The following is a 25,129-nucleotide window of genomic DNA, read 5'->3' as shown; positions in this document are numbered from 1 at the left end:
GATCTGGTGCTGTGGTAATAGGACCATATTTTTCTGATAAATGAACTGTTCCTCAACTTTGACTGTGAGTTATGGCATTACTCAGTCTGTCAACATATCAGGCTACACAGTTTGTGGCATTTTTACTGACTGAAGTGGCACCGTGGTTAAGATGCAGCAGCAGCTTTCAGGAGAGTTAGAGTTCAAATACAAATCAAGCCATTCACATTTAGATGTCTCCCTTAGACTATTGAAGGTGGATGATGGTATATTGCCTTTGATAAGGACACAGCTGATTTTCTTCCATATGCCCACATCTTGTGCTTTGACTGTAATGTGTAATGATCTCCTTGATGGAAAGTTAAGCATTTAACTTCCCCCCTTCATACCTCAGTATATTTCTGTTAGTCTAGAAAAATCAGTCAAACACATATTTAAAAATTGCATGAAACATGTTTGTTATTTTAACTGTCACAATTGATCTCAATAACAAGTGTTTTGTATGAGTCTCTCCACTTGGATATTATGCCTGTTGGCACAGTTAATGAAATGTCACTCACAGTAGCTTATTCTGACACAACGTCACTGTGTTCAGTAATTTCCATAATTTTTTTCCCAAAAAGATCTGTCTTGTTATGGGCTCACAGGCAAAAGTTTGTGTAGAATCCATTACAATCGCTTCCTTGAACTCTACCCCACTTTTGTTGACTAGAGCTGTCAAGTGGCTCTCTACATTGAATTGTATGGGCTCCTTTATGAACCATATCTTTTCATGCACTAATTTGCTGAGAATCCTTTAACTTCCACTAGTTAATTAATATCTATTTGCATGTAATAGCCCTATGTGGATTTATTGAGAGGGGAGTGAGATAGTAATTTTGCCACCTCAAATTGTAGTAAGGAGTCATTATTAATTCTGATGATGAATTTTTTTTTTTTTCCATTACCACATAATACCATGTAAGGTACAGTTTATTCGGATTCTTGGATACATTTTTAGTTTTTTAGATTGTATCTTCACATACACTTAACTTCCTCTAGCTACCTAGTAGATAAGAAACAAAGGAAACAAGTTTCCTCTGTAACAGTACCAACAAGTTGAATCTTGCGCACATTTCATAAAAATTAGTTGTGCTTTGCTACTAATGCTGCATTACTTGGTCCTACTCTGTCTATTTAATACTTTTCATAGCTCAGTGACTGTGTATACTGTTTTCCATAACACTTACTGTGTGTATGTAATACTTTTCATAGCTCATTGATTGTTAAATGTTTTGTGGCGGTGTTCGTAGCGACAAGCAATTCGCTGTAGAAACGGCTTACGAAGTCACCGCCACACTTTTAGTAGCGGGCCGACCGGTCCGCTGGAACAGTGAACAGAAAGATGAAAACCCAAACACTCTGATTAAATAAAAGTCGGTACTTATCTTTATTAACGAAGATACAGAACACAGTAGTGAACGCTGTGTCTACAGAGATCTGTCTAGTTAGAGTCGGAGCGGCTAGGTCAGCGTCGGCTGACGACAAACAACAACTCTGCTGCGATGAACACACAACTGACTAGCAAGTACACAATTCGGTGGCGAGTATACAACTGAGCGGCGAATACAGAACTGTCCTAGCGCTCGCGACTCCAGCGCTTAAGAACCCAGAAGCCAGCGGTGGCGCGCGCAGACTTGCGGCGATTTCCTGTCTCGCTGGCGCTGCTTATGCAGACGGCGTCCGGACTTTGATGCTGCCAACCTTTTGGCAGCGGGCTTGGGTGGCATTACTGGCTAGGATATAACACTCCTCCCCCCCCCCCCCCAAATCGCCGCACCGTCGTTGAATAATGACGTGGCGAGCGTCGACGGCAGGGGAGGGGTCTGGCCGCAGGCGTAGCGGACGAGACCGGGGCGGAGACTGTTGTCGGTGGCAGTCCCCGGTCCGCACCCCAGCATTGGCTGCGCGGGGCCTCGGGAAACACCGACGGAAAACCTAGGTCAGGGTGCACGCCTGTGACCACGGGCGCATCTTCTGGTACTGGACGCGACGGGGCGTCGGGACCCACGAAGAGAGGCAGCGTCTCCTGACGCTGCGTCGACGGCTGCTGAGTGGGCGCCGGACAAGGCGCTGCGGTGTCAGACTCCTTGGGGGCGCCCAAGGAAAGCGGCTGCAGGACAGGCGGCACAGCCACCGCTTGGGAAGGCGGCCCGGCGGAGGGGTCGATGTCCATCAGCTCCGAAGGCGGTGGCGACTGAAGAGGGACCGCAGGCGCCGGAGCGACCACCTGGGGCGCTCCCGGAAGAAGCTGCGCGGGAGGCATCAGCGGGACGGGCTGTCGGCGTGGTAGCGGCGACGGCTGCTGCTGCTGCCCTGGGGGCGGCAGCGAAGTCGGAAGGCGCGGCTGGAACCCGCCGCGGACCAAATCTGTGGACAAAGAACGAGCGGCAGCATCCGGGCGGCCAGCGCGGCGCAACTGGGTCTGATGCCTCCTGTGGACCCCAGTCGCACCTTGAACAGTATAAAAACCGCGACCCTGGACACTTATCACGGTACCACGTTCCCAACGACGGCGACCGTGATAAACTCTGAAAAAAACGGCGTCGTTGCCCTGAAAACGCGTGTGATGCTCAGAAGCGGCGGGTCGATCCGGGGGGTGCAATAACCGTAGTAGGGTGCGATGACGACGGCCGTGGAGAAGCTCCGCAGGCGAAGGGCCGTCGCGTGGCGTGGTCCGGTACGACGACAGGAACGTGATGAGGGCCTGCTGACGAGAGTGCGTAGCACGAAGGCGGTCCATATGATCCTTGAATGTGCGTACAAAACGTTCCGCTGCACCATTCGATTGAGGGTGGAACGGCGGAGTAAGAACATGGTGAATGCCATTGGCAGAACAAAAACTTTCAAATTCAGCAGAGGTAAATTGTGGACCATTGTCAGACACTAAAACTTCTGGAAGACCCTCAATACAAAAATTTGAAGTCAACGCCTGTATAGTTTGTGCAGACGTTGTAGACTGCATGGGCACAACAAACGGAAAATTACTAAATGCATCTATCACGATGAGCCAATGAGAATTCCAATATGGACCAGCGAAATCAATATGTACTCGCTGCCAGGGACCGGCAGGGCGTGCCCACTCAAAATAGCTTTGAGGCGGAGCAGCTTGGTGTTCGGCACACGTCGAACAATCTGTAGACATCTGCGTAATCTGCTTATCAATGCCGATCCATGTACAATGACGGCGGGCAAGCTGCTTGGTGCGGACCACTCCCCAATGACCTTGATGCAACAAGTCGAGGACTTTGGGTTGGAGCACTTGGGGAACCACTACACGAAGCTGGTCATTCTCGGTGCGTAACAGCAAAACTCCGTGCGAAACAGACAACAGATGACGTTGCGGATAATAGCGACGAACCACAGGATCCGATATGTCCTTTGCCTTGGACGGCCAACCACGTTGAACAAAACGTAATAGTAAACTCAGATGAGGATCCGTAGCTGTCTCACGTGCCACCTGACGATAATCAATCGGAAAATCCCGGAGGGATTGATGCTCATCGGCGTCAATCTGATGGCAAGAGTCGTCAGAGGAATCGAAGACATCATCCGCAGCAATCGGCAATCTAGAAAGCGCGTCAGCGTTTGCATGCTCAGCTGTAGGGCGATACAGTATCTCATACTAGTATTGTGATAACAAAAGAGCCCAACGTTGTAGTCTCTGAGCTGTCCGCTGAGGAACTGGTTTAGACGGATGAAACAGTGACGTCAGGGGCTTGTGATCTGTTACTAAATAGAATGGTCTACCATAGAGGTAGTAATGGAATTTTGTGACACCGAACACAATAGCCAACGCTTCCTTGTCCAATTGGCTATAATTACACTGAGCTTTGTTTAGCAATTTAGATGCGAACGCAATAGGACGTTCGGTGTTACCGACTCGGTGAGACAACACAGCACCGAGGCCGAAAGAAGAGGCATCACAAGCTAACACCAGAGGCTTGTTAGGGTCGTAATGGACCAGACAACGATCATTCAATAAAGCCTCTTTAAGCTGCTGAAAGGCTGATTGGCAATCAGCTGACCACACAAACGGAACATTCTTACAGCGGAGACGATGCAACGGTGCAGCAATCTGTGATGCATTAGGTATAAACCTAATATAATACGTCAATTTGCCAAGAACTGGTTGCAATTCATGCAGATTGCGAGGGGCGGGCAAATCACGAATAGCTGCTAAATGTGACTGGGAGGGATGAATGCCTTGAGCATTAATAACATGTCCCAGATACTCCATCTCCGTAAGGAAAAATGAACATTTATCGATGTTGCAACGTAGGCCTGCCTGAGACAACACTTTAAACAAACACTCCAAATTACGGAAATGTTCAGCAGGCGTCCGACCGGACACAACAATATCGTCTAAATAGTTGCAACACGATGGCACATTAGCCAGAAGTTGTGACAAAAAATGCTGAAACACAGCTGGAGCTGACGCACAACCAAAAGGCAAACGCAGAAAACGGAACAACCCCAACGACGTGTTTATGACAAAATACTGTTGTGATTGCTCGTCGAGGGGCAATTGCAAATATGCTTCACGGAGATCAATTTTGGAAAAGAAACGAGCTTCCCCTAACTTATCCATCAGCTCGTCCGGTCTAGGCAAAGGAAAAGAATCAATGACTGTCTGAGGATTAACCGTCGACTTAAAATCAGCACACAAACGTAACTTGCCAGACGGTTTCTTTATAATAACTAAGGGAGAAGCCCACTGGCTCGCTGAAACGGGTTGAATAACACCGTTGTTTTGCCAACGACGAAGTTCATCTTCTACAGGTGCCCGGAGGGCGTGAGGCACTGGACGAGCACGACAAAATCGAGGCTGAGCATTATCTTTTAACGTAATATGAGCGGCAAAGTTCGTAGCACAACCTAGTTCGTCTTTAAATATGTCACTGTATCGTTTACACAAATCGGTTATGCTGTCGTGAGGAACAACAACAGAATTAATTTACAACACATTGTCTTGGATAGACAGGCCAAACAAGTCAAAACAGTCTAATTCAAAAATGTTTACACTGTCTGTAGCGCGGAGCACTGTGAATGAAACTGTTTTTGTATTGCCACGGAATGTGGCTGGCACGCTACATACACCTAACACAGGAATTTGTTCTCCACTATAAGTAGCCAAAGAATGTTTTGCCGCTGAAAGTTTAGGGTGGCCGATAGCCGCATACGTAGCACTATTTATGAGAGTCACAGACGCACCAGTGTCTAATTGAAAATTGAAGGTCTTATCCTGGATGCGTAGCTTCACAAATAGTTTATTACACTGTCTCTGGATCGGTGCAGTGGAGGCGGAAGACACAAAATCAGCGCGTTTAGCGCGTGTTCGCTGCTTACGACAACTCGTGGGTTGGGCGGGTGGAACAACAACTCCTGCTTCACTTGCAGTCTGTACATTACTTTTTACAGCGTTTGAATTACGCTTGGGTCGCATAGCAGAGGGCTGGGTGGGTGGCTTATTGCGAACAAGTTTATTACCCACACAAACCGTGGAAGAGTCTTTAAACGCGACCTTCTGGGCAGGCTGGCTTTGAAGAACATGAATATCCATGGGCTGGGCAGCACTAGAATTGTTCTTGCGTTTACGCAAACAAACAGTCTGGATGTGTCCTTTCCTTTGACAAAAGTGACAAACCGCGTTTCTTAACGGGCAACGTTCACGAGAATGAGCAAGAACACACTTAGGGCAAGACTTAACTCTATCATTTTGCACACGCGGCTGACGAATGTGTTTAACACGACGCGGCCGGCTAGTGTTTACAGTCTGACTCTGCCGGTGGGGCCGCGGGCGTGACATAACTTGCTTAGCACAGGCAATTTGAGAAATACATGGCTGATCTAACTCACACTCAGCATAGTCAAAAGTATCTTGGGCTTCAATGATGTTCATCACAGTCTCTAATGACGGGTCAGGCAACTTTAAGATAGCAGCACGAATACGAGAATCTGCAATGTTTTGAGTAATAGCGTCTCGTAACATGACATCACTGTAGGAAGCTCCACACACACAATTAAATCGGCACTGACGGGTGAGGCCCCGTAAATCTGTTAACCACTGTTTATTAGATTGATGTGGCAGTTTCTTTAATCTGAAGAACTTGAATCTGGCTGCTGCCACATGAACTCGCGACTCGAAGTACTCAGCAAGCTTGTTAACAACAACGTCATAGTCTAAAGCTTCTGGCTTGGATTCCGGGAACAACTTACAAAGTAGTCGATAGACTTCCACGCCTGCAGTGGAAATTAAATAAAGCTGCCGCTCAGTACCTGTGATTTTGTAGACTGTCATGTGCGCCTGCAACTGCGCGAAATATTCTCGCCATTCTTCTCTGGATGCATCAAAAGCACGGAAAGGTGGTGCTGCCTGTGCTTGTTCCTTTTGTGTTGGAGGATTAGCCGCTTGTTTGGCGATTGCTTCCACCAGACTTTGTATTTGCTGACTCTGTAACAAGATCAACTGTTGTAATTCGGCAGACATAGTGAACACAAATTAAACCAGCCCCCAAAATTTTATCGCTATAATTAGTATAACCAGAAACAAGTTGAACCAGCCCTGCACACGAGTTCGGAAGTCCTCGTCGCCAGTTTTGTGGCGGTGTTCGTAGCGACAAGCAATTCGCTGTAGAAACGGCTTACGAAGTCACCGCCACACTTTTAATAGCGGGCCGACCGGTCCGCTGGAACAGTGAGCAGAAAGATGAAAACCCAAACACTCTGATTAAATAAAAGTCGGTACTTATCTTTATTAACGAAGATACAGAACACAGTAGTGAACGCCGTGTCTACAGAGATCTGTCTAGTTTGAGTCGGAGCGGCTAGGTCAGCGTCGGCTGACGACAAACAACAACTCTGCTGCAATGAACACACAACTGACTAGCAAGTACACAATTCGGTGGCGAGTATACAACTGAGCGGCGAATACAGAACTGTCCTAGCGCTCGCAACTCCAGCGCTTAAGAACCCAGAAGCCAGCGGTGGCGCGCGCAGACTTGCGGCGATTTCCTGTCTCGCTGGCGCTGCTTATGCGGACAGCGTCCGGACTTTGATGCTGCCAACCTTTTGGCAGCGGGCTCGGGTGGCATTACTGGCTAGGATATAACAAAATGTATACTGCTTTCCATAACTAAACTGTCAAATAACACCAAGCTCTTTTCATGAGATTCTTCAATACTATAATTGAACGGGTGTTAGTTGGTTGCCCATAATGAAGACCGTAGTCAGTTTAACTGAAGCGACTGTAGCCCATAATATGGTTCGTATGAAACAGGGTCAATTTTTTGTTTCAGGTTTCACATTTAGAAGCTGAAATTCAAAAATTAAGTGGTGAGCAATTGGTGGCACTTAAAGACAATATAAATACACTTTTTCAAAAGTGCATTGCAACATTAGACCATGAACATAACATCCGTGTTGTCTACTCACTACAGGTTTGTTTCAGTCATATTGTGAGAAGCATTAATAATAATAATAATAATAATAATAGATGTTGTACTTTGTACTTCAGCATAATCCAGAATAGATACTCTTTTTTTTTATTATTTCATTCTAGTGGTGTAAAAATTGTGATTATTTGTTTTTAGACATTATGTGCGGTCATCCACAGTATATACAAGAAAACATCTGGAGAATATGGAATTGATGTCATCAATGTTCTCATGGGTTTTGAAACTGCTGAACAGCTAATGCAAACACTACTGGATCATTGCAATAACTTTTTGATTGGTAAGACCAATATGTAAATTTTGATACATTCAGAAGTTATCTCCACAGTAGTTACGACAAAGACAACTATTGCTTTGTTTTACAGTCAGAGATTTAATATACAGTTGTGATGATATTGCATGGGAATCACTTATGGGGAGGATGTGGTCAGCTATGCCAGCTTATTTTATTTACCATATTTCAAAAGGACTGCAGTATTATCTGCATATGCTGACATCTGTGTTCTTCCATTTGTATTGACAAATTTCACAGTTCCATTTAGCTTTTAATGAAATTCCTGAAGCACAATCTTAACACCCCCATTAACCCCTTTTGTACTCCATATTCCCTGACAATTACTTTGTTAGCTCATCAGGTGGACCCTGTTACGGTCTGTGGAGAAATCCACAAAGATTGTAAAAATGTAGTTGTTGAATTCACACTAATCTCTGAAATCCATTGTATGCTAAATGTCTGTAAATAATCTTTATACTCAAAACCCTATGTAGTGATGCCAATCTGTCTTCATTTGGAATTCCTTTATATATGTCTACCAGTTTACTGAAAACTGTGCCTAACATTTTTATAAGTATCTGCCACCTTCGAAACTTCATATGAACTTTGTTTTCCATTTGTATTATTACCCATGGACACTTACTTTACATGTCTATATTTCTCCTAAGTTTTAATTGACAGAATAAATTAATCAATCTAGTTTTAACTGTTTAAGTGTTGTAGGAATAATTGTTATATTACAGCTGAATTATACTGAAAACAACAGGATTCATTGACATTATAAATTAAACTTTGTTGCTTCAGTGGAATTTCCTGTGATGCAAATAATGGAATCAGACACAATGGTTTTTTATCACAGCTCTTATTTCTACACCCAAATGTCTTTACCACATTCGTGTATCTCTATTCAGTATAACAAGCCACTTTCAGTAAAACGTGAAGCCACCATTGACAAGTCTGATTACAGATATATATCATTTTGGGGAATTTTAAAAGTGGATGTGCACACCTAGGTTTAGTTTTGTATCCGCTACTTAACTGGTTTTGTATGTTTGCTTCATTGTCTTCAGAATGTGATTATTGTTTCAGGATTTTTGTGTGTGTAGAAATCTGAAACTACATATGTAAAAGTTTGGTGGAAATAATACACATTCAGTTTTTTTAATTTCTGTATTCTTTAACTATTTAAACAAAAATAACTTCCATCTGTTCCCATAAACTACAAATCCCACATACAAAACTTGTCTACCCTATACAAATGACTTCACACAACTCCCTCTTAGAGTTACCCTTCCTGCAAAATGAGAGAACAGTGATTGTGTTTGTAGGCAAAAAATCTAATTATTTACATTGCGAGTGAAGATTAGCTGGTACATATTCTTTACATAAAGTTAACAGAATGTAGTGGTAATAATATTTACATAGTTTCATGTGAAATAGCTGTACGAAAATAGTTTTGCGTGAGGTTATTGTTGTACAAATGAAATGTTTGGTATCCACCAGTATCGGAGAGTTCATAATGTGCATTAGGCTGAATTACATCACAACATTTATTAGATTAATTTTTTCTGATATTATTATAATAGTAATAATTATTATTTACTCTAGGTGATTACTCATCTAGTCTTAAAGCCCTTTGTCTGAAGCTGTTGCTTGTTCTTGTCACGGGTACGGACAATGTCAGTCAAAATACACTCCTTGAATATGTTATGATCAACAGCATATTTGAAGCCTTGATTCAGGTAATGTTTGATAAGTTTTTGTTTATGATGATACCCAACATTATTATATTTTAATGACTTTTAAAATTTTTTCAAATTTTTATTTATAGTTATTATGTGACCCTAGCACAAGAGCCCAACATGGCCATGATGCAGTGCTCTTGTTGACATTGCTTGTGAATTACAGAAAGCATGAAGCAGCAAATCCATATATTGTGAAGCTCTCAATCTTGGATGATGAATTAGCTCTTAATGGCTATGGACAGGTTTGTAATTGGCTAGTTAATATAATTACATAATGTGTTACATAGCAAATGAATAATGTATAGAACTCAGTTATTATTAATTTTACTTCTGTTAGTCCATTTATAAGGGGAAATCAATAGGTTTCCATTTGAGGGTGTTGGTGCAGCATATATGTAACATAGCGCGACCATGATACAGGTATATAAGTACCAACATGTAAGTAAGGGATTAGCATGGAATTCATGTCATGCTGATGTGTGCACAGTAAATGTGGAAACTTGAACTGTGATGAGACTATTACCAAATGCATCCCAATAGGACCAGAGTGCTGTTAATTTTTATTTTTTTTTTTTTTTTTTTTTTTTTTTTTTTTTGGGGGGGGGGGGGGGGGGGCAATCCATTGAAAAATGAAGACTGTGTGTGTGGCAACATGTCTGTCAAAAACTGCTGTTGTGGAATGGCGCGCCAAGTTCTGTGCTGACCGCAGTTCAGCACAATATGTCATTCAATCCGAGACTTATTCAGAAGTTACACCAACTCAAGTGGGAGATACCCAAGCACCCACCCTAGAGTCCTGATCTCTCCCCATGTGATTATTGCTCTTTCGGTTCCCTAAAAAAGGCCTTGTACGTTCAACGTTTCCTGTCTGATAAGGATGTGCAGCAGGCAGTTAGAGACTTCCTCATGCAGCAGGACACAATGTTTTACCTAATAGGCTTCTTCAACCTGGTGCTTCAGTGGAATGATTGGCTCAGTGCTCACAGTGATTTTGCCTGTTTGGCATACTGATTCTGGACTGTACCACCTTTGAATGGAAACTCTTTGATCACCCCCTATATATGAAAATATGCCATTACTTAGTGACTAAAAAGAAAATCAACTTCCATTTTGCCATTTCTCTGCTTAATTTGGTTATTGCAATATTTGTTGTCTCAGAGATTTTCAACTTCAAGTAAATCTTCTTTAATTTGTCAGTATTTCACTTGCACTGTCATGTTTGTTTTTTCCTCCATTTTAATTCCCATTATCTTCTTTTTCACCACATGAATTAGACACTGGTTCTAGGTTTACACAGTGTCTCTGTTTATATCTTCTGAATTTCAACCCCCATTTGTCACTACTAGTTCCTGATTGAAATTAGTATTTCCATGTTGTTGTTCATCCTAGTTCATTATGTGGTTCATATCTCTCTTTCTGACATTGTTGTGAAACAAACTTCTATAGTGTCTTCTGGTTTCTTCCAAGTAGACATTTTATTGTTGTGACTTTGCAAGATGACGTTAGTTACAACTAGTGGAAACCTAACACAACTTGTCTCAGCTTTATCTCCTGTGATTTCTTTCCCCACGTCCAAAGTCTCCAATAATTTTCAGTTTCATGTCATTTCCTTCCCACCGCATAGCATTATTATCCCCCTTAAATTCTCTATCTTTCATCGTTGTCGGCTTTGGTAGGTGCATGTAATTCCATATCATAATCATTGTTTACTCTTTTTTGAAATTGTAGTAATAATGATAATACTAATAATGTAATAATAACAGTAAGAAGAAGAAGAAGGAGAAGAAGAAGAAGCCACTGTGTGGCTCACAGTAATTCACTTTTATGCCAAAGAATATCAGCAGGTTTCATTATTTAGTTCTGTAATCATATTCCATTTATTAAATAATAATGATATAGTTATTGCTTCTTTTTCGGGCACATTGTTGAAGGCCTGCAATTTTTGTACAGGTCATAACAGCATGCTTAACGGACTTCTGCAGACAATTCCAAGCACAGCATGCAGAAACTCAGTCTGGTAGCTGGCTTTCATCTATCACTAATATTGTTGGAAATATGTTTGTTTCTGAAGAGGGGGGTGTAAGAACGCAGCAAATCAGGTAAGCTCAAATTATAGAACAATAAGTTACAAACTCTGCAATTTGATGTAAGCTACACAGCTACTGATTTGTGTAAAAGGGAAGACTGTGATAATCTGTTAACATGTACACAAAAGAAAAGATCCAGTCCATGCTTAATGTACACAGTGTAAGTATCCTTGAAAAGGGTCAAGTTACATCGTAGAAATTCTTGATGGGGATTAGTAGAATGGCAACTACCAATAGGTATAATCCAAAATTGCGATTCTGACACACGACCTAATAATGTAGATGTTTTTCTATATGCATTTCATTTTTGTTTATGCTGGCTACCTCCTGTCGCCTTACTCTGTTATTTAGTTGTGCTCAACTGTGTAAGACTGCAAAAATTATGAGTTCTGGGATTGGGTAGTCAAAAACTTATCAGTTTTTCTCCTCTTATGATGTTTGCCAGTAAACACACTAAAACAAATATAATCTTAGCAAGTTAATGAAAGTTTACAATTAGAACTGTATCAATCATCTTGTGGTGTTGCAGTTCTTGTTACGTCCGTTCTTGCTAGAAATGGGAAGAGGAATTTCACCTTATGCAAGACACCTTTTCTCTGTTTTGTTTCACCCAGGCATGTTTCAGCACATTTTGTGCTGTCTGCAGTGGGTTCTTTTTCTTTAACAGAACCTACTGGAGATAGCACAAATTGTGTTGAAATATGTCTGGGTGAAACAAAACACAAAACAGAAAAAAGGTGTCATGCATAAGGCAGAATTCCTCTTCCCATCTCCCCTAGAACTGTATTCCTTCTTTTGTTATAGGCCTCAACATTAATCTGGACCTCTCATTAGCTATTTATCTGATTACACATGTCCATAGCTAAGGTGATTTTGGTACATTTTTTTTTGTGGCAACAGTTTCTCATAAAGTGCGAGGCAAGGAATCATTGGTATTGAACCATTTTTTTCATATCGGCAACTGAAGCTTCACACACACTTGCTGATATTCGAAAGGTAGATTAGTAGGACAGGAAAAAATTGTCGTGTTTTATGGCCAAATTCAGTGTTTATTTTTGTGTGTTTCAGTGTAATTTTTTGCCAATTTTGGTGTTATTTTTGTAAAATTCAGTGCTGTTTTGTTGTCTATTTTGATGTTATTTTTTCCTCTTCCATGTTATCTTTTTCCAATTTCAGTGTTATTTTTTTTCAAACTTTGGTGCTATTGTTTTCCAAATTTTGGTGATTTTTTGTGCCAAATATGGCAAACTTTGTTTACCAAATTTGGTATTATTTTTTGCCATTTTTTATCTCTTTTTACCATATTCACTGGCCTTTTTTATAATCTTGAACATGGTTTTTGCCAATTTTGATGCTATATTTTGCCAGGTTTGGTGCTATTTTTTACCAAATCGTGTTAGTTCTCCCATCTGCACTGTTTATTGCCAATTTTGGCGCTATAAAATTTCTCTTTTTGGTGTTTATTTTTTCCAATCTCAGTGAAATTTTTTGCTGAATTCGGTCTTATATTTTGCCAGATCCTGTGCCACTTTTTGCCAAACTCAGTGCAATTTTTGTCAGGTTCGATGTTACTTTTCTACTGGATTCTATGTACTTTTTTTGCTAGATTTTTTATCAGATTTGGTCTTCTTTTTTTTTTTTTTTTTTTTTTTTTTTTTTTTTTTTTTTGCGAAAATCAATGTAATTTATTTGACACTGTCACTTATTTTTTTGGTGTCTCCAGTGCCAAATTTGGTATTTTCTGCCAATTTTGGTGCTATTTTTAATGTCAGATCTTATTCCTTATGTGGTAATTGAACTGTTATTTGAGGATCCTTGCAGAAAAAAGAAGGCAAAAGGCAATTTCATCGTTCAACAGCCATCAGTTATGAAAATCGGTAAACTTTTGCTGTCAGATTTATGACATTTTTGTACACGGGAGGATGTCAGAGTGCACAGTGTTTCATAAAAATCGTCAGTTTTGCATTATTTTGCTAAAAAACACCAATTTTTTATATATTTTCCACACTTATCATTTTGTGAAATTTTCCTGTCCCTAAGGATTAGGCTATGTACCAACAAGAGGTTTCATCCTTTCATTTTCGTGGTCATTTGTGAAAACACACATAACTTTAGTATGCTATCACCCACACAACACAGGTTGTAGAGTTACAATCCAACCCTGCTGACAGTGGCTTGCCGATATAACAGTGCAGTTTTCCTGTTGAAGACCATATTACATGATGCACCTCAGGTGTCCACCTGTGCAGCAGCTCCATAAGCATACATGTTTGGAACGGCAGACTGGTTCACACCACCCGATTACGTGATACATATAGGATATTCCTGGTGTGAATCTGTGCATGTGCACTAGAAGACAATAATGTGAGAAATTTGAAGGGGAGTGTCTGCTTTCTTGAAAATTTGTTTATTCAGATTAAAAAGATTTGAGAGTACAAGGTTCCTATTAGTTAAGTAATTGTTTTATATTGTTATTGTTATTATTATTATTATTATTATTATTTATGTATTTATTTATTTATGAAGCAATTGTTATTCTCTTGTGTCGTGATCAGGGATTTATATTATTACTGTTTTTAATTATGGGGCTCGACTATTCATTTATATTATGGAACTTGGTTGCAAAACCATATGTTTGTCTATATTTACGTTTATACAGTGTTTTCACATGGAGAACACAGTTGTTCTCGGAGCTATTGCCTTGGCAGTGTGTATAATCCTTAAGATTAGGGCAGCACAGTGACAATGAAAAGCTAAATAGTTTTTCCTTTCTGGCATGCTGAAATAAATCAAAAGATGTGATCAAATAAGGTGTAAATTTTCATCTATTAATGTGCTATGTATACAAATTGAAAATCACACATGTAAAGATATATTCATATTTGTTCAGAAATAACGGCAATGTGTGAAAATGTAGGTTGCTACTTAAGGCAAAGTTAACATGCTAAGTTGCAGACAGGTGTAATTAAAAGACACTTTCACATTAGCTTTCATCCACAGCCTTTGTCAGGAAAAGAGAGACACACACACACACACACCATTCTTTCACACAAGCAAGCACACCTCATGCACACATGACTGCCAACTCCACCAATGCGGGTGAGAATCTTTTGTGCCCGAGCTGCCGGAGTTGGCAGTCGCGTATGCATGAGGTGTGCTTGCTTTTGTGAATGAATGGTGTGTGTCTCTCTTTTTCTGACGAAGGCTGTGGCCGAAAGCTTGTATGTAAGTGTCTTTTAATTGGACCTATCTATAGCTTAGTGTGTTGTCTGTACAGGAAGTAGCAATCTGTCTTTTCCTACATTCTTGATATTCCTACCTGGAATTTCCATTGTTTGGCAATATAACTTATCATGAAACAACAGGTCGTGAGGTTCGTTCAGTCACCTTTCCCCACTATACACCAAATTAGGTTGCTTAAAGCTTGTTTTGTCCAATTGATTTCTAGAACACAAAGCATTCAGTGCCTTTCGCAAACAGCTTGTATAAAAGAAAGCCTGCCAGCACTAAATATTGCTTTTGTTTAGTTACTGCAGTTATGAAAATTCTTCCACTGTAAAGTGTACAAAATCTCCAATATGGAAACCTGAAATCAGCTACTGTGGCCACAGATGTCTACAGTAACAGTTAAACATATCCAATAACAAGCAGAAGGCAGTTGGAGTACTCTCTTCTGTGCATGCATGCGATATTGGTATCTATTGCAGATTTACAGAAATTTAGAACTGCTGTCTGGTTCTGCACTCAGCTAATGTGTCTGCTATATCTCTTTTATTTAGTCATTGTGTTTCTAGAGCTTAAACAGCTTCTAGAAAATAGAGTATGGTTTTCAAAGTATTTATTTTTGTAGAAGACTAAATCTTCTTCAAATGCATCATTCTGCTGTTGTGAATGAAACTTGTGTTGCTTTTCTTGCAATTATTTCATAATTAGCAAGTTGTCTTGAAATTTTGTCATTCCTAGAATATATTTTATACTGCTGCAGGCTTTTTAAAATAATTCTGAATATTAAAATAATTCTGAATACTGCAATAAACAACACCATCAAGCATTTGCACAATTTATATGGAGAGTATTTTGCTCTTGTGGCAGTTCCATTATAATGACATATGTCGATAAAAGTGCTGCTGCTTGTGATAGTCATGCTCTGTAGATGTCATTATCACTTCCTTATATGAATGTAACTTATCTATCAATGATGCATGTGTTAACAGAACATTTTCAAAACACATGTTAAGTAGTTGATCCCACTGGCTTCAGCCCTAGAAACCTATCTTCAAAGGAGTTTGATATCTTTCTTCTATCAGCTTTATTGGAGATCTGAAACCCTCAAACATTACTGCTGATGAAATGTGTGCGGTAAATTAAATAAGTAGGAAGCTGAACTGTAGAAAGCTACTATTTTCAATTTTTGTGTTGACGAGCTATAAGAACTGTGATTTTGATTAACAGATACTGAGGAAATTAAGCATTGTGTTGTAGAACAAATATCTTAATGACAGTTAGACCATGGTTGTTTGTAGGAATAGTATAATAATGTCTTGAAAGTGAAGAATGTGAAGGGCCCTCAGGGGCTCAGCATTTGAAGGGCCCTCAGGGGCTCAGCATTCATTTGCTGAGCATGGGTGTGGCGACCCCGGGTTTCTGAGCTGGGGACTGATAAGTGCTCCCAGTTCCCTGTCACCATAAGCTCTGGGCGTGCTTCAGTGACCACTGTAAGGCACAACAGTGAAATATTGTGAGTCACAGGGAATGAGGATCTTGGCTTGAATGTCTGGATTGTGAGGATGATAAAAACCTCTATAAGGAAACTCTGTCTCAAGTTGTACCACATGCTGATGAGATGCATGGGTATTGAGGTGGAACAGTCGTTAGCGGGCAATCTCTGTGGAACCTGCCGTACCTCAGTTGTATAAGGCTTACATAGGCATGCGGGGCTCTGCCTAAGTGGACTTTTATTTCCCTAGCTGCTTGTGGGACTGAGATGGATCCTGCAAAGTTTTCTCTTCCACCTCCCGGTTGAATGGGTGGATCACTGGTAAGTACTAACACCCAGTCCAATAAGAGAGCCCATGTAGCCAATCTTCCAGATTCAGGGATAGTCAAGAATTCTAGTGTGTTTAGTAACAGAATGCTTGCTGCTGACCAGAGTGAGTTTCTATTATTTTCAAAAAAAAAAAAAAAAAAAAAAAAAAAAGGAAGTTTTGACGGTGTCACCTTGCTACATGTTGTTGTTGTGGTCTTCAGTCCAGAGATTGGTTTGATGCAGCTCTCCACACTAATGTATCCTGTGCAAGCTGCTTCATTTCCCAGTACTTACTGCAACCTACATCCTTCTGAATCTGCTTAGTGTATTCATCTCTTGGTCCCCCTCTGTGAGTTTTACTCTCCACGCTGCCCTCCAATATTGAATTGGTGGTCCCTTGGTGCCTCAGAACATGACCTACCAACCGATCCCTTTTTCTACTCAAGTTGTGCCACAAATTTCTCTTCTCCCCAATTCTATTCAATACCTCCTCATTAGGGTACGTGATCTACACATCTAATCTTCATCATTCTTCTGCAGCACCATATTTCGAAAGCTTTTATTCTCTTCTTGTCCAAACTATTTATCGTCCATGTTTCACTTCCACACATGGCTACACTCCATACAAATACTTTCAGAAATGACGAGTCTGCATTTTTACATTCAAAAGGATGTAAAGCGGATTGCAGGTACGTTAAAAGTCATTTAAGTGGTTATGAAACAGGACACTTGGTGGAGACGTCAAGATCCCAACAAGAGACAAACCTTCAAAAGGCCAAAATCCTTGGGGAATATGGCATTGAGACTGAGCTCCACACCACATTACTCTATAGTAAAGGTGTTGTGACATAGGGAGACCTGGTGGACATTCCAAAGAATACCTAATAGCTGAATGGCCTCAGGAGGCATTGTGGATGTGCAGAATATAATGAAAAGGGTGGAAGGCGATCTGATTACATCCAACTTGTTCATCCTCATTTTTAATAGGAGAAAACTCACAGAACATATTAAGGCAGGTTTTCTTTGCTTAACCATGTGACCCTATGTCTCCAAACCAATGCTCTGTTTTAAATGCCAGCAGTTTGGGCACACCACTGTTGGATGTAAAGAGAAGCCATTTGTGGAAAATGTGGTAAGGCTTCCCACAAAGGAATTGGATGTTCATCTCCTCCAAAGTGTGTGAATTGCTCTGGGGCTCACCCTGTTTGGAGTAGGGACTGCTGTGACTTGTTTGAAGAACAGAAGGTACAGGAGATTAAAACCACATGACAGCTCCCGTAAGGTGAGTCCAAGATGATTTATAAGTCCTTGCAGCCCCTGACATTTGCTACCTCCTTTGCTTCAGTTGCTAAACAACCAGTACAGAAAAGTGATGCTGCTACACAAACTGAGGTAGCTAGTGTCAGCACTAGTACCTGTGTTTGTCATTGTACTTCTGCTGCTGCAGTTACTTCACAGCTTACACTTCCTCCCAAAAAATTGGAAAAGTCTGTGATCGCTAACATTGCGGAGCTCCCTGGTCCCACTAAGGTTCAGTCAGGTCCACTGTGCAGCGTTGCCTCTACCACTGCTGTGGTTGTGATTCCAAAGCCTACCCAGGACAAAAAATCAAAAGCCAAGCATTACCGATGATGTCGACATCATACTACCCAGACCGGCATGAAAAAGGCTTCGATTTCTTACAAAAACTGAAATTTATTTTAAATTTGTGTCACTTTTATGACACTAATCCACTGTCTTATGATGGAATGTTGGGGTACAGTCCCATTTAAGTGTTCTACAATGAATAACTAAAGACAATTATAAACAAAATTTAACAATTTAAGCCAGAGATGCACACTTCAAGGAAATTTTTAGTAAGCTCGTAAAGGTAATGCGTGTCTGTTTTGATGTTATACACTTCACAGTTTACTTCACAGACCTCGGAGATGATTGAAGAGACCTGTGTTCGCATCATCAGAAGTGTGTATTGCCACCTCTTGCACCAATGGCGGCATTCTACCTTTCAGACATGTTCCTGATTAATGTGGTAATGTCCTGTGGATGAATCATATCCCATTCTTCCAGTAGGGCGTTCCATATGTCCTGTAGGGTCTCTGGATGGTGCTGGCAGGCTTTTCTCCCCAGGCAGTCAGTCCCAAATGTGGTCAGTAGGATTCAGATCAGGGTTTTGAGCAGGCCAACCCATAGCATGAATCCCTGTTCACCCTAGAACCCTTGCACAAATCTTGCAACATGTGGGCATGCATCATTGTGCATTAGTGTAAAATCATCACCAGTAAATGGAGCAAAAGGAACAACATGCTCCAGGAGGATTTCCTCCACATACCAGTGTGCCACAATGCTCCCGTGCTCCACAAAGACTATATCCATCCTTGCAACTGTATTGATTCCTGCAAACACCATCACAGAACCAACATGAAAAGGCGATCTGGATGAGAATGTGCAAGGGGAGTACGTTTCTCCTGGCCTTCCGTGGACCCTCTTACTTCCGTCAGGTGATCGGAGGCCAAATTGCAACTCATCGGCGAACAACACTTGAGCCCATTGTTGTATTGTCCAGCCAAGATGTTCCCTTGTGAAATGTTGTTGAGCTATGCAATGGTTGCTAGTGAGTTCCACACCTTTAGCAGGTCTTCTGGACTGAAGATTGGTTTCTTCCAGTCTTCTTCAAACAGTTCTCTCACTGACATTGACCCCTTGAACCTGGTGGAGTCGATTTCGTGCTTCAATAGGAGTTGTGTGGTGGTTGTGGAGAACTTGAATTGTAAGAAGCAGTCATCCCTCTCTGATGTTGCTCTGCCCAGGCCCATACCTGGTCTCCTTGCAAAACCTCCAGTTTCCCAGTGCCTTCGTACAGTTCCAGAAATTGTGGAAAGTGTAGTTCTCAACACTTCTGCAACATAATGCATGTTGTGGCCATCTTCCACCAAAGCAACAGCTTTTGCATCTTGTTCAGGGCTTAACGGCACGTTTACTCTAGAAAGCTGATTACGACAATCACAGAAAGATCCTACAAACATGTTTGATTGAAAGGGGGACAATTCTGGGTACAAAAATAAGTGTTACAAGAGTGGAAAAACATTATTCGCTTACATTCAGTGATGTGTTTTCCAGGTTGTGCAGGAAACAATTAAGGCTAGTGCAATAAACAATCAACACTTCATAGTTTGTTCGCAAAGCAGTGCCAGTAATGTACTCCATTTAAAAAAATGGTTGAAGTGCTTCACTTTGATTAAATAAACAATCACACAACATTTATTGAGTGTTGCATTTTTCATGCCAGTCAGTGTAAAAAAATGGTTCAAATGGCTCTGAGCACTATGGGACTCAACTGCTGAGGTCATTAGTCCCCTAGAACTTAGAACTAGTTAAACCTAACTAACCTAAGGACATCACAAACATCCATGCCCGGGGCAGGATTCGAACCTGCGACCGTAGCGGTCTTGCGGTTCCAGACTGCAGCGCCTTTAACCGCACGGCCACTTTGGCCGGCTGCCAGTCAGTGTAGCTGATGTCTTTTTTAACTCTGGTAGAAGTAATGGAGCTTGGTGTTGGACTGAGGGAATCATCTCGCCGCAGGACTGAGCCCCCACCCATTGTGGACTCCCCTAGCGGAAAGACAGAGTGAAAGTGCAATGCCTGTAATAGGTGGCACCCATATTACAGTGGAACATTAATGGGTTCAGGACACACGTGGTAGAACTGAAACTGCTAGTGCAGGAACGTCCCCTGTGCCTGTGTTTACAAGAAACACGTTTTAAAGCCACTGACACCCCTGTCCTACAGGGCTAATACCCTTCATCGAAAGGATGACCTGACTGGGACAGAGCCCCTGTAAACTGTTGCTGTCGAAATTCATGAGTGTTGAAGATCACCGTTTGCTCACTGTATCCATCTCCGCCAGACTCTGAAGCTCTCGTATATCTTGTGGAACAACTCCCCGCAACCATTTCTCCTACTGGGAGCCTTCAATGTCCATCACCTCTTGTGGGGCTCGACCCCTACTTGGGCTTGGCATCAAATTTTGGAGTGCCTCCGACATGTCTGATGAGCTGTACTTCCTCAACACAGTAACTCACAATCATTTCTGCACTGCTGATGGGCCATTGTCAGCCATCCACCTCTCTTTCTGTTCTCCAGCCCCCTCAGATTCTGTTCAGTTGAAAGTCCTTGGTGGCCTTCATTCCAGTGACCACTTCCAAATGTGCATTCACCTACTAGATGGAGCACTACCTCAAGAGAAGCCACCAACATGGATGGTCAGCAGGGCTAACTGGACGCCATTCAGCCAGCTGGCTGTGTTTGAACATCATAACAGCGTCTAGGAATGGATGGACCATATCACACAAGTGATCCACCATGCCCCTGACTTATTCATCCCAATGTCCTCAGGTCCTGGCAGACAGAAGAGTGCCATTCAGCGATCCGGGAAAGGCATGCGGCTCTTCGCCAATTTAAATGCCACCATACAGCAGACAGCCTCATAGCCTTTCGAGTCGCAGGAGGGTCAATCCATATGAAGTGGTCCAGTGATGGTTGCTTGACCATTTTTAAATATTTTAATTTTTTTATATGTGATTGCCCTATATTTGAGAAGTTCAAAACAGTTTTTAAAAATAATTTATCTTGCACCTTTACTGGATGGCACCCATTTTTACTTGTAGGCACGCAACAGTTTTTCAGTCTGGAGACATTACCAAAAATTTGAATATCTCTGCACTAGGTTAAGTTACAACATTGCAGTTGACATGATTGTTTTCAGAAAAGTGTCCTCTAAAACATTGTCTATTACACAAATTACCCTAAATTCAAAAATAACCAGTCAAAATGACCTCCAAAGTTTGGTATCCAAATTTTGAAAAATCCGCTTTTTAGGCTCATAAATAACAAACAAGGAGTGATTTGTGAGAGTATATTTTTTCCTATAGTTAGATGTCATACACTACTAGCCTCATATAAAGCAAGAACACTTACAAATGTTTCCTTAATTTTTCATGAATTTTGGAAATTTGAAAATTTTCATTTTTTTGTAAAGCTTGGGGTTAGTTATCTCAGGTGGGACTGAATATAAAAATATGATTTTTGCACAGTTTGTACACTAATATGATAGAAACATACTGTAAATATTTCAACATTGATATCTGACTGTGAACAAAGGTATGAATTTTTGAAAACAAGGAAATAATTCACATTACTCTACAATTGAACTTATGGATGTTGCCTATTTAAATGGTTTATTGTTTCATTGTAATAAAATTTAATTGTGACATATATTTAGTTAACACTATCACCCAATATTCATTCAGTTTATTTATTTTTAATAATGAAATATTAAACAATAGGAGCTTTCACTTTTGTTCTATGCTAACAAAAATGCCCATTTACGTTTAGGTTTATTGTCGCACACTCTGTATGTGTCTGTTTATATCATCAAAATGTCAAACTGATGATTGCGGGTGCAAAACACAGTGATATTAACTACAAAGAGTTACTAGATTTAATGGTCTGTGACACTAACAGTTATGACTGCATGATGAGTTTGTTTAATAAATGCCCTGGTAAGGAAATTGTTATTGAATTATTTCACGAATATGATGAGGAAATGCCAGACAGTATTACCTTCAAACAGTGGGTCACAACTGACAGGGCAGAAATGATAACAGTGGTTAAATCTCAGGAAGAGTGCTTGGAATCTTTAATTGATAACTTAACAGAAACTCAAAAGTCACCACTATGTTTCTAAAATCCAGAATAAGTTTTTGAAGGACAAAAAAAAACAACTTCATGAAACTGAATGCATAGTGCTAGATGATTTTGCAGAAAATTTTACATTTGTGATTCAGGATGCAATACAAGGGTACCACTGGGTCAGTGACCAGGCAACAGTGCATCCATTTATTCCTACTTTAAAAATGAGAAAGATGAAGTTTGCAGTTCTTCGATTTGCATTCTAATCGACTACTTGGAGCACAGCACTGTGGCTGTACATGTAATAAATTACATAAAAGAAAATTTTCCCAAGGTTGAGAAGCTGATATACTTTTCAGATGGAAGCGGTAGTCAGTATAAGAACAAAAAGAATTTTTCAAGTCTGTGCAACCACAAAGTAGACTTTGGGTTAGAGGCTGAATGGCACTTTTTTGCATCTTGCCATGGTAAAAATGCATGTGATGGAGTAGGAGGTACAACAAAACGTGAAGTAAGTAAAGCCAGCCTACAAAGACCAAATTCTCACAGTACAGTACGTGTATGTCTTTTGCAAGGATAATATTAAAGGCATTACCTATGTTCTGATCAAGAAAGAAGAAGTGGTTCTGCATATGAAAACAACACTTCAAACCAAATTTGAAAATTGTATAGCAATAAAAGGATCAAGACATTTCCACAAATTCCTTGGCATTGCAGAAAACTTAGTTCAGTGCTATGTAACATCAGAAACTGAAATTTATGAGGATCCTTGTGTCAGTAAAATTACATCTCTGTCTTTAACGTTGAATGACATAGTGGCATGCGTGTATGATGGACAGTGGTGGCTTGCAGAGATTGAAAGAATAAGTTTGGAAAACAATAATGTATTTGTGCATTTTTACCACCCTGCTGGCCCAAGAACATCATTCAAGAAATTTACTAGTGACAAATTTTGGATACCAATGAAAAATGTTTTAAGGAACCTTTCAGTGCTTGAACGTCCGCCCCCGGTAGCTGAGTGGTCAGCACAACAGGCTGTCAATCCTAAGGGCACGGGTTCAATTCCCGACTGGGTCGGAGGTTTTCTCCGCACAGGGACTGGGTGTTGTGTTGTCCTACTCATCATCATTTCATCCCCATCAACGCGCAAGTCGCCGAAGTGGCGTCAAATCGAAAGGCTTGCACCAGCGAGCGGTCTACCCGACAGGAGGCCCTCGTTGCACGCCATTATTATTGCAGTGCTTGAACTTACCACAGCAACTGGGAGGTCTTACACTATATCGCAGAAACTGTCTGAGGAAATAAGAGTCCTTAACATTCACCACCAGGTTTAGGAACAGTCAAATCTCGAAGGATGTTAATTGAAAATTTTTATTTCACATATGTCAAAGTAATATAAATGTTAATTTCAGTGATGTTTCCACTTTTTGTATATAGTTCAGTACCTTACTTCAATAATAATTGATTATATCCCGCCAATATCACACATGAATAGGCAACAGCCATAAGATCAGTTGTAGAGTAATGTGAATTATCTCCTCATTTTCAAAAACTCGTATCTTTGTTCACAGTCAGATATCAATGTTGAAATTTTTACAGTATGTTGCTATCATATAGGTGTACAAACTGTGCAAAAATCATATTTTTATATTCAGTCCCACCTGAGATAACTAACCCCAAACTTTACAAAAAATGAAAATTTTCAAGTTTCAAAAAGTCATGAAAAATTAAGGAAACATTTGTAAGGGTTCTTGCTCTATATGAGGCTAGTAGTGTATGATATCTAACTATAGGAAAAAATATACTCTCATAAATCACTCCTTGTTTGTTATTTTTGGGCCTAAAAAGCGGATTTTTGAAAATTTGGATACCAAACTTTGGAGGTCATTTTGACTGGTTATTTTTGAATTTAGGGTATTTTGTGTAATAGACAATGTTGTAATTTAACCCAGTGCAGAGATATTAATGTTTTTGCCAACGTCTCTAAAATGAAACATCGTCACACACTTACAAACAAAAATGTCCGCCATTCAGTAAAGGTGACAGTTAAAATTAAAAAGAAAAAACTGTTTTGTACTTCTCAATTATAGGGTAATCACACATAAAAAATTAAAATATTTAAAAATGGTCAAGCAACCAACTTAATTTTTACTGGACCACTTCATTTGGACTGAACCAAGAGCCAAGGCTCAACGCATAATTAAGGAGAGCAAGAAAAGGGCATGACAAGTGTTCCTGGATTTTGTCAACTGTTCCACTTGTTCTATGAAAGTATGGGAACCCATCAGCAGGATTTCTGATAAAAGCAAGCGTTTACCAATAGCAGCAGTGCTGAAACAGAGACGTCTCCAAACAGCATCTGAGACATTGATGCTGGCAGAGAGTTTTGCACAAACTACTACCACTGCCAGTCAGGATCCAAAGTTTTGTCACTACTGTGCGACTGTAGAGGGGGGGGGGGGGGGGGGGGGGGGGGACAAGGGACAATTGGACTTCAGATCCAACAATTCTGAGGCTTACAACTACCCTTTCTCCTTGTCGGAGCTGGAATCGGCTCTGCCTGAGACTCATGATACTGCACCCGCCATGACCAAATCTGGTACTGCATGCTTTGACATTTGCCAGCAGCATCAAATGAAATACTCCTCGAATGTTTTAATCTTATATGGTAGACAGGTAAATTCCCCAACTTGTGGAGAGAGACACTTTTGATACTTCTCCTCAACCCAGGAAAGGACCGCACATGTCCTACTAGTTACTGGAGTATCACTTTAACAAGCTGTGTAGGAAAGACCCTAGAGGGAATGGTTAACCTTTGTCTGGTCTGGTTGTTA

At 40.8% G+C, this 25,129-nt stretch overlaps 1 protein-coding gene across 3 annotated transcripts in view; it reads left to right on the top strand.

Moving 5' to 3' along the window:
- LOC124612632 (armadillo-like helical domain-containing protein 3) overlaps positions 1-25,129 on the top strand; it is a 128,318-nt gene that overhangs the window by 34,311 nt on the left and 68,878 nt on the right. For all 3 annotated transcript variants that reach the window (XM_047140930.1, XM_047140929.1, XM_047140928.1), the window contains exons 4-8: positions 7,317-7,457; positions 7,611-7,752; positions 9,355-9,488; positions 9,578-9,733; positions 11,442-11,590. In XM_047140930.1, coding sequence (XP_046996886.1) covers positions 7,317-7,457; positions 7,611-7,752; positions 9,355-9,488; positions 9,578-9,733; positions 11,442-11,590 — 722 coding nt within the window. The remainder of the gene's footprint in view (positions 1-7,316; positions 7,458-7,610; positions 7,753-9,354; positions 9,489-9,577; positions 9,734-11,441; positions 11,591-25,129) is intronic.

The sequence above is a fragment of the Schistocerca americana genome, chromosome 4 (genome assembly GCF_021461395.2).
Source record: "Schistocerca americana isolate TAMUIC-IGC-003095 chromosome 4, iqSchAmer2.1, whole genome shotgun sequence".
Classification (NCBI taxonomy): Eukaryota; Metazoa; Arthropoda; class Insecta; order Orthoptera; family Acrididae; genus Schistocerca; species Schistocerca americana.
This window is presented reverse-complemented; position numbering and strand designations above follow the sequence as displayed.